The sequence below is a fragment of the Eucalyptus grandis genome, chromosome 9, assembly GCF_016545825.1.
Source record: "Eucalyptus grandis isolate ANBG69807.140 chromosome 9, ASM1654582v1, whole genome shotgun sequence".
NCBI classification, from domain to species: Eukaryota; Viridiplantae; Streptophyta; class Magnoliopsida; order Myrtales; family Myrtaceae; genus Eucalyptus; species Eucalyptus grandis.
Window position 1 is genome coordinate 14,593,284 of NC_052620.1, and position 11,029 is coordinate 14,604,312.

Genomic DNA, 11,029 nt, shown 5'->3' on the forward strand with positions numbered 1-11,029 from the left:
TTGATGCGCAATTTTGCTTGTATGTTTTTGGAACATTTGCTTATTTGATTTGCATTGGAAAAGGAAAATAACCTCTTACATTACATGCTTGGAGAACACAAAAACTTTCAATCCTCTTAACAAGTCACTCCCTCTTGCATCAAAGTCATTAGTGAAAGATTTTCCTTAAATGATAACTCTTTGCATGCTGTGATTAGCTTAGGGCCTGCATGTTTTTGTTCTTTATTTCTGTTTTTGAACACTTTTTTTGCTTTTTTGTTCTCGGGAACAAAAAAAGAACAGAAACGTGTTTGGTTGCGTTTCTGTTGTTTTTTTGTTTTTTTGTTTTTTTGTTCCAGGAACACAAAAAGAACAGAAATGAGAAACAAAAAAAAAGTTGTTTCTTGTTCCATAAACGATTTTAAAGAAACGTTTCTCTTCTTCTCTCTCTTCTCTTTTCTTCTTCTTTTCTTCTTCTTTAAAGAAACTTTCTTATCTACTGCTTCAAAGTTCTAAGTATAGGATGATTGCATGAAATCTCATGAATTCAACATTGATTCATAACAACAACCGGACTTTCAAAAGTTACACCCCCAAAAACTTTGATTTTTATTGTAGCCGCTAGTTTTGATACTTGCATGGTTGGTACTTATCTGAAAATGGATTTGCTAATTTTTCTTTATCAAAGTAAGTTCTATTATGTGGTTAATGACGTAAGAAAATGGCATAAGGATATAAGAAGTGTCAAAAGTTTTGTATGATATTCACTTAGTTGTCAACAATTTTTTGCCGAATCATTTAAATGTCAACTCCAATTTGAGTTGTCAAAAATTTGACGTAGCAATATTTTGTCAATTACCTTGACCGACGTGGCTCACCACAGCGCTCAGTCAACAATAATAGCCCTAAACAACATCTTTTACATTTTTGTCCCAAATGTAAACCCTGAATTTTGTGTGCAAACAAAATTAGGACAAGTTAGGGTTTTTGTCCAAACTAGGATTTTTGTTTTTCAATTTGCGAACAACCAAATAAGAAGAAAAGGTGGAAGATGATACAAGGTGCTGATGAAGATGAGGAGGGTTAATGAAAGTTGTTGCTTTAGTCGAGGCTGGATATGGGCTCGACGATCTATTGGATCGATCATCCCTGCTTTTGCCCCCATCGATTCTCGACTCCGCGGCCATGAAGAGCTCCATCTCCATATCAAGAGGATCACTCTGCTAGTCCATCTCCAGATCTCCAGCCATGGCGACAGTGGTTCGACTAGAGCTTCCTTGCAAACTCAGTTTCCTGGAGCGCAATCAATGGCAATGCAATTTGGAAGATAGTCAGAGAACTGAAAAACAAAACAAGGCGGAAAATAGAAGACAAACCAGACAGGAATCGAAGTCATATTTAGAATTTATTGAACTCTGGAGAAAATCTGAAACTGCGGTGAAGAAAAATCCCTCTTTTATTTGGCCAAGATTCTGACATTCAAGGACACGGGGGAGGGGTGTGGGGACGGGAGAGCCCAATTTCTTCTTAGAAAAGGGGAGGTGACAGGGAATGATTTTCATCTTCATTATTTTTTAACATCTCCATTTTTTACCATTGAAACTGCGTCTTATCCACCATCTTCATCTGCCATGGAAACCTCGAACTCGGATTTATGGCTCCACTGAAACGAGAATAACGGATAATGTCTAAAATAGACTCATATGATATCATTTATAGAGAGTCCAGTCACATCATAATTCACGTTAGATTTGTTTTTAATAGCTAAAAACTGCCATATTAACTTATACATTTTATTGTAAAAGCCTGTAATATATATATATATATATATTTGTCATTGAAGGTATTTAAATAATCTTTTTTTTTTTTTGGATTCGATACTTAAGTGAATCGACGAAATTTTTTGATACTTCTAACATCCTTATGCCTTAAGAAAATGAAGTGTGGTGCATGGGTAAGGAGTTAAGAAAATATAGTGGATGTTATTTGGGCCAAGAAAAGTGAGTCAATCCAAATTCAAAGTGAGAGAGATTGTATTACGCCTACGGGGGTGGGGGAACTTAAGGAATCTTAGAAAATATAGTGGACGTGGGGCCGAGAAAAGTGAGTTTGTATTGCGCCTGCGGGGGGGGGGAACATAAGGAATCTTAGAAAATATAGTGGACGTGGGGCCAAGAAAAGTGAGTTAATCCAAATTCCAAGTGAAAAAGTTTGTATTACGCCCCGGGGAGGGGGTGGGGGAACTTAAGGAATCTTAGAAAATATAGTGGACGTGGGGCCAAGAAAAGTGAGTTAATCCAAATTTCAAGTGAAAAAGTTTGTATTACGCCCCGGGGAGTGGGGTGGGGGGAACATAAGGAATCTTAGAAAATATAGTGGACGTGGGGCCAAGAAAAGTGAGTTAATCCAAATTCCAAGTGAAAAAGTTTGTATTATGCCCCAGGGAGGGGGGTGGGGGGAACTTAAGGAATCTTAGAAAATATAGTGGACGTTATTTGGGCCAAGAAAAGTGAGTTAATCCAAATTCCAAGTGAAAAAGTTAGGTGGTTGTTCACCAAAGTGAGTTGTTCGGAAGTATTTCGGGGGGACTTAAGGAATTTTATAAGATTTTATGGTTTGTAATTGATGGGTGGACCATCACATGATATTATATAAGCACTAAAATGTCTATTGGATGGCTAATTTTCATGCTTCAACGGTGGAAACGATGAACATATGAAATTGTTAAGCATTTTGGGTACATATAAAACACACACACACACACATATATATATATATACACACGCACAGTTACTTAATTAACTAAAATGGAGCATCCGGGACTCATGCTGAGAGTTTCATACGCATGCCAAGGTCAACGCCTTTGTATTGTGGAATGGTTCTATTTGGAGTGGCTGGAACTTATGTCTGAAGTACCCCAACGAAAATTGGTACACAAAATTCAATATTATCTTGATTTGGTTGCATTATAATATCAAGTTATTGAGAAAAAAAAAAAAAAAAAAACAGAGGTTATATTTGAACTTCGATAGATTAGATAAAAAAATAAACAAGGGGCATTTAGGGACTTTCTTAATCAGTCCACCAACCTTAATTTTGGAGGTTCTAGTGTATACACTTTGAATATCAGTGTAAAATAGTCATTTTACCTAATGTCTCATATGGAATTAAGTGACACGACATCATCTCCTGGGATTATCTCGTATTGACAATAACCCCAATAGAAAAAAGGATCAACAAACTAGTTTCACTATGATTCAAATTACAAGATGCAAACGATGACTCCACATGAATTCGAATAGTCAAAATTGAGGTGCTCATGTCACTTGTAGATGAATGAGCGCCTCGATAATTGCCTCTTCTAACTATCTAAAAATAATAATATTATTATGAGTTTTACTATAAGTATGAAAAACCCATTGCTTATCGATTAAGTGACATATGTACACAAACATAATTACATAATTGAATCCATTCACATGTCGACTATCCTATAATGGGAATGTAATATATATTGATTACCCATGGAAGAGACCCAAAGTCGGGCCTTGACCTTAAGGCCAAATTTTGGGCCTTGTGTTGGGCCATACGGCCTGAAGCAAATTCCTCGAGAGCGTGGGAGAGATTGTATTTTCTCCACACAAGAAAGTAAATGCCCAATACACAAATTGACTAGAGATTTGCAATGACAGAGCTTAAAAGTTTTGGCCTCGCAAAAGATACGTTACACCTCTTCACTAATCACCACTGGGGCATCACGCTTAATGGTGAAAAATCACAGGGCTTCATTTGTTAAGTCGTTTCATTGAAATGCACGTCGTCTTAGTACTTAATTTCCACAAGAAGCAAAGCTGACTAGATGAATAGAGTCGTGTTCCCTCTCTCCGCAAATTCACACATCGTGCTATCTAGTCTCGGCACTTATGAACTAAAGTGTATTTTATATGCGGCTCACACAATTGAAGTGGTGCGATTGATCAATCTCGTAAATAGCCTTATGAATTTTGTGAAAATCGCATGTGTGGATGGATAGTCCTTGCAAAATTACAAGGCCCATTTGCTGAGCTGGTCCAGGTGAAACCCAGCATTAGGCCTAATATCTACATTTTTTTTTTTATTTTTTTTTTATGGGGGTGGTTGGAGTTGGGGCTATGCATGGGAAGACGCGTTTACTACTGATAATGCTAGGGATAGGAAATTTATCTGATGAAATGGGGTTACGAAGTGATGCAACGGATTTTTGTTAAGTGCCTTACACCATGCTCTACCATGGTGAACCGACTTTTGGTTCGTTACTTATTTTCAATTTGGAAAAGTTTTACATTTTATCCTTGTACTTACAAACTTTTTTAATCTAGCCATTCTATTTTCACAAATTTTTTAATCAAGTCTCTACCACGAAAAATTCGATTGACATAGCTGTCATTGGAGTTTCTCCCTCTCCTTACTTTTAAACGTCTTAATTTTTTTTATGAACTATCTTCAATCGGTTGTTTTGTATATATTCAATTTATGGAGGACACAAAAATTCATAAATTCTATTTTAATTCCAAGGTATTTCACTAAAGTTTGATTTTTTTTTCAAACTTTACAAACAACCTAATCAATAAACGTGAAAATTGAAAAAAAAAAGAATTCCCTTTGAATTTTTTTTTTCCATACATTAATGATCATTTTTCTTATGTACGCGATACTTGTGTTCTTTGTTCAATATACTATATGAAAAAATACAATTTTATCTTTCATATAATTTAAGTTTATGAACGATATTAAATATTTTTATATAACTCAAATACTAAATTGAACACGTATTAAAAACTTACGGATTATATTAAATAAATTAAAAGTTCATTAACGATATTGCACATTAGGCCAAAGGTTAGCGAGCATATTGAACAAAATCATATTTCATAAATGACATTACATGATGAATTGAAATTCATGGATCATTTATGTCGTCGTACCTTTATTTCTTATGAGGTTTTGGCGGAAGTCTCTTCAACCCAGCAACGACCAACTGCTGTATATGTAAGTGCAATTGCTGAGCTCTGAACTTTTTCAAAGGGTACTTCGCGTTCTGAAACTGCAAATTCAAAGACATTCTTGCAGAAGTTGCGTGAACAGATTGTGTTAGATCCAATTCATGCTTCCAACATCGCTACTTAGGTTCTTGGGTAATCCTCAGCATCCCCGAACACGTGCACAGGACGAATCAAGGAGGGTTCTTGGCATCTGCCCTGTTTGATCCGTAGTCTTTCTTCATCGGCCACTGCTTGGCGTTAGATGAACCAACTCTCATGGAACCTCCACAGCTTCCGCCACCTCCTGAAGCAGTGCATAGCTGAGAGGGACTTCTTGACTGGCAAATCCCTCCACGCCCTGTACATCAAGTCCCTCGTCCCTCCCTCCACTTACCTCTCCAACCACTTCATCCTCCTCTACTCCAAATGCCGCCGCCTTCTGGCCGCTCGCCGCGCCTTCGACCTGACCCCGAACCCCAACGTGTTCTCCTTCAATGCCATCGTCGCCGCCTACGCCAAGGAGTCCCAGATGATGGTCGCCCGCCAGCTGTTCGATCGAATTCCCGCGCCAGACCTCGTTTCCTACAACACCATGCTTTCCGCTTTTGCCGACCGAGGCGAGATGGGACCGGTGTTCTCCTTGTTTGCGGGGATGCGGGAGATGGGGCTCGACATGGATGGCTTCACATTGTCTGCTGTGGTCACAGCTTGCGGCGATGATGTTTCTTTGATGAGGCAGTTGCATTCTTTTGCGGTTTCCAGTGGTCTTGATTCTTATGTTTCTCCGAGCAATGCGCTTCTAACGTATTACAGTAAGAATGGTTATTTGAATGAGGCGAAGAGGATGTTCGATGAGATGGGAGAGGCTAGGGATGAGGTTTCTTGGAATTCGATGATAGTTGCTTATGGACAGCACCGGGAAGGGCTACGAGCACTGGAGCTGTTCCAAGAGATGATTAGGAAGGGCATGTATGTAGATATGTATACTTTGGCAAGTGTTCTCACTGCATTTACCTGTGTAAGCGATTTGGTAGGCGGGCTTCAGTTTCATGCTAAGCTTGTAAAAACAGGGTTCCACCAGAATTCACATGTTGGGAGTGGCTTGATTGACTTGTATTCTAAGTGCAAGGGTGCCATGTCGGATTGCGAGAAAGTATTTCAAGAGATCAAGGAACCAGATTTGGTTTTGTGGAACACTATGATTTCAGGGTATTCACAAAACGAGGAACTCTCAGAGGAGGCTCTAGAATGTTTCCGCAGTCTGCGAAGATTTGGGTACAGACCGGATGATTGTAGCTTTGTTTGTGCAATCAGTGCCTGCTCCAATCTCTCATCTCCTTCTCAGGGGAAACAAATGCATGGCTTGGTAATCAAATCAGAGATTCCCTCAAATTGGATCTCTGTTGATAATGCTTTAATTGCAATGTATCAAAATGCGGGAATCTGGGGGATGCCAGGAGGTTATTTAATAGGATGCCGGAGCATAATACTGTCTCACTTAACTCAATGATTGCAGGTTATGCTCAGCATGGATTAGGAGAGAAATCTCTTGCTCTCTTTCAAGAGATGCTGGACAATGATATCCCTCCTACAAGTATAACTTTCATCTCTGTACTTTCTGCATGTGCACATACTGGGAAAGTTCATGAGGGCCAAACATATTTCAACATGATGAAGGAGAAGTTTGGGCTTGAGCCAGAGGCAGAACATTACTCATGCATGATTGATCTACTAGGTCGGGCAGGCAAAATAAGTGAAGCTGAGAAGCTAATTGAGACAATGCCATTCAGTCCTGGCTCCGTTGGCTGGGCCTCATTGCTTGGGGCATGTAGGAAGCACGGTAACATGGAGATAGCTGTCAAAGCAGCTTATCAGTTTTTGCAGCATGAACCTGCAAATGCTGCTCCATATGTTGTCCTCTCAAATATGTTCAGTAGTGCTGGCAGATTGGAAGATATAGTAGCAATAAGAAGGCTAATGCGAGACAGAGGTGTTAAAAAGAATCCAGGTTGCAGCTGGATCGAGCTAAATCGAAGAACCCATGTATTTGTGGCAGAAGATAGTTCACACCCAATGATTAAAGAGATTCGTGATTACTTGGATGAGATGCTATTGAAGATTAGGAAGGTTGGTTATGTACCGGATGTTAATCAGGTTTCGTTAAAGGAGGATGGAATGGAGGAAAAAGAGATGGAAATGAGATTAAGACATCACAGTGAGAAGCTAGCAGTTGCATTTGGGTTGATTTCGACTAAGGATGGGGAGCCAATACTTGCGGTGAAAAATCTTAGAATATGTGGGGATTGCCATAATGCAATCAAACACATCTCTAAGATTACAAAAAGGGAAATCACTGTTAGGGACACCCGCAGGTTTCATTGCTTCAAGGAAGGGCAATGCTCTTGTGAGGATTACTGGTGAATAAAGCATTTGACTGGGTCCTTTTGAGCTTTATTAATATGTAAATCAGAATCATAGATATTTTTCTTGAATTCAAGAGCAAATGTCATGCCCCATTCGGTTATAGTCTGCTTTCGAACATTGAGTTCTAACTTTTATGTTACGCATGGATCATGATTAGTTTATGTGCAGATTGATTAGAGTCTTCCCATGACATTATATCAAGGTGCAAAATTGATGATAGTGGCCTCAAAATATAGGCTGTTGCTTTGAAGAAACATAACAGCATGTGAGTGAAAAATTATGAGCATTTAAATCAATTTACACTTGACCTGATTGTAATTCTTGACTGAGTTGATTCAAACTTTTTTTCTCTTTCCCAGATATCCTTTCTTGTCGAAGATTAGGAAGGTTCACATTACCTATCAGCCTGAAAAGTTGTTTCCTCCCACTTCCTTTTATTGGTCTGTTTGAGTTGAATTTATCTAGCGTTCTGTGATACAATTGCTGCTCAAGAAGTCCAACCTGTAGGTTGGGTTCCGAATGAGTATAAGTGCAGTTGTGTGGTTGCAAAATCTAAGTAAATCTATTGAAACAGGTTTCACACTTTCCATTTCCCCACGGGAGATACTAGTGGATGGTTTGTCAGACTGTAAGATACTGATCTTTTATTGATTTTTTTTTTTTTTTTTTTTTTGCGTAAAATCCTTGAATTTTACCTAATAATTTATTTGATTCTTACTGTTGATTCATCAATCTTCAAATGAGATTATATTTTACCATTCAGCTTTGCTGATTGGTCATGATACTGTTAATGAAGCTTCAATCATGCTAGTGCAAATGTGTGGGACTGATACCAATTGTGCTAGAAGTTTATGTTGTTAGTTTAGGTGTGGTTTAATATTTATTTGAATACTTTCGCACTCCCCCTTATGCGTAGATTGGGCTTTGGCCTAAAATTGAAGCATGAAAACAAAGAGGGGACCTTATACAACTTGAACTCAGGACCTCCTTCTTCAATAACATGTGAAATTGTGTGAAACAATAGTCAATTGTTTTAAAAGCTCAAATTTTTAGATGAAGGCATGGTTTAATACTTAAATACTTCAACAATTCTTATTGCTAGGTCACAACCAAGGACTTTTTCCCAAATATGACAGCAACATGGTGTTGCAACCTGGGACGAAATTGCTTGCATAGGAAAACTTAGCCATCCGATCTTGGATCATTGGACCTATACTTAACAGTCTTCTGTTTACTAGAATGATCTAAATTTATCCAAAAGATGGCTAGGAGCTACAGTAACTTGACAGTTATAAGGCAGCAATCTGCCAAATGTTGTGGAGATCATTCTTTAATGGCCTCATTTTGTGAAGGGAAAAAATGGAGGAATGGTGTGGCAGCATCAAGATCTATGGAATCATGGGGAAATTGAACTACTTCATGATCTTTGGCATGCTTTATGCTTTTCAGGGTATTGATGGAGAAGAGGATGCTGTGTTATGGTTTCACTATAGCCTGCAACGATGGGTTTATCACCGTCAAATCAGCATGTCAAACTTCTGGAACACAACAGAAGTTGGGAACTCCCTTCTCCTTGGAAGATTTCCTGGAATTCTAGAGCACCGGTGAGAGCTAGCTTTCTGTCCTGAGAGTGTTTGAAGAGAATTCTAACTACAAAAGGATTTGAAGAGAAAAAGAATGGTGTTAGCCAATAGATGTTTTCTTTCTAAGCAGGTCAAAGAATCTGTTTCTTCATATTCTTTTTCATTGTGCAGGGTCTGACGATCTTGGAGTGCATTTTTCTTGGTCAGTTGGGCTGTGGTGTTCTGTTAGAGAGGACCTTGCTTGTTGAGGGTTGAATTGTCCTTAATATTGGAGAAGCCCTTCCGTTTGTAAAACCAGCATCCATTTTGTTTGGATGGATGGCTTACCACATTACTTTTTCTGCATTGTGGTGGTGCCCTTTAGCTGGTCAGATTCTTCAGTTGCTTAGATTTGTTATAGTTTGTTTATGAATGGGAGGCATAATTTTTTCTTTTCTATCAAGAGATTTTCATTATTGACAATCATTTACATCAACACTTGAGTGTTGTGAAACTTTCAGGAATTTTAGATGAAAGAGACTCAAGTGAATGAGCTGCAAGATTTAGATTAAGCAAAAAGTATAAGTCAATTCAGACAGCAATAATCTTCACATCTTTTCTCCTGTTTGAATGGACTGATTAGAGTCTGGGTGAAAGATGAAATACTAAAAATTTTCTGCAGGGAAGTATAGAATTTAGTGTTTATCTCCATCTTGGTTGGCAGTAAGTAGATTTTTCACTGTATAGTTGTTGAACAGTATGCGTTTTGACTATGTTTAAGTTTAGCTGGTTCCTACATAGGGACATCACCATTACTATTTGTAATTTTTCTTGCATTATGATTTATTCCTTCTAATTTTAAAGTTAAGCATTGTGTATGTGTCTAGAAAATTGTGTAACAGAGTTTCTGAGGCTTTTGCAATACATCATATAATCGCTTCATGAGATTAATCAAGCTGTTATTGATGACAGATTTAATTTTGCTCTATGCTAGTGTTTTAAAACTTGGTCTAGATTGACTAGTTCTATTGAGAACTCTTTCTATGTCTGATCTTGTTTACTTGTAGCAGCAGAAGAGGTACTAAGCAGGCATTAAGTGGCCAAATCACTTTGACTTGGTTGGGCCAATTCTTAAGTCATTCTGTACTTTCAGAATTTGGATACAGATATAAAGAGACTTTACAAACTAATTGTCTTATTTAACATCATTACTCGTAGTAATGATAAAGTAGTAAATCATAAATAAGTTCAATGTGTAACCAAGTATAAGTTAGATAAGTGCATATCACTTTCTATTTGTTTGAAAGAAATCATATTGTAGACTTCACTTTCTACCTTTACAAATTTCTTCAATCTTTATTGTCTTCAGTAATGCTACTGTTTGGAACTTAACTTCAGACCTCATTTAAATTGGAAGCAGACATCAAGCGGGTTCTTTTGATCTGTTTCTTTTTAAAAGATTGCTTGTAGCCATAAAATATAATCACACATAATTGATCTAGTGTATCTTTAGATATAGCGGAAATTTTCTTGATGTCGTGGGAACTCTTGTGATGGAGTATATTGTATTAAAAACTCACCTTGTAAATATGCCGGTTGTGAACCTGAGAATCACGCACTTGACGATGCTTAGATCTGATATCTCCAAACTTGAAAGAAATTTTCCTATAATATATTGTATTAGAAACTTACCTTGTAAATATGCCGTTTTGAACCTGAGAATCACGCACATGACGATGCTTAGATCTGATTTCTCCAAACTTGAAAGAAATTTTCTTATAATTAATAGATATGTCACTGGAGGGCTGTGGTGAGGTCTGACTTGTTTAAAAATTTTGCTAGGTGCTAATGCAATGGTTTTACTCCTTTGAAAATGTAAAAGTCAGGACAGGTTAATCTCTCAATTTCTTTTGACATGTTGCTGCTTCACATGCATCTTTTGCCACTGCATCTCTTGTTCAATCACAAGCAAGGTAATGTAATGTTTTGACTCCCATTCAGCTGCTTGGTCACAGATGTTGGTTGTGGTTTTGGATAAATTCT

At 37.8% G+C, this 11,029-nt stretch overlaps 1 protein-coding gene and 1 long non-coding RNA gene across 2 annotated transcripts; both read left to right on the forward strand.

Annotated features, from left to right (window-relative positions):
- Positions 1 to 5,024: 5,024 nt before the first annotated feature.
- On the forward strand, positions 5,025 to 7,524 carry LOC120286234 (pentatricopeptide repeat-containing protein At3g49710-like). The gene is given in 2 exon segments (XM_039301620.1): positions 5,025 to 6,427; positions 6,430 to 7,524. Coding segments are annotated over 2 exon segments (2,157 nt in total). The 5' UTR covers positions 5,025 to 5,262; the 3' UTR covers positions 7,422 to 7,524.
- A 22-nt stretch (positions 7,525 to 7,546) lies between these two features.
- On the forward strand, positions 7,547 to 9,421 carry LOC104430188. The gene is made up of 3 exons (XR_005546449.1): positions 7,547 to 7,689; positions 7,784 to 8,052; positions 8,874 to 9,421. It is a non-coding gene; the product is annotated as an uncharacterized LOC104430188 (long non-coding RNA).
- Positions 9,422 to 11,029: the final 1,608 nt, after the last annotated feature.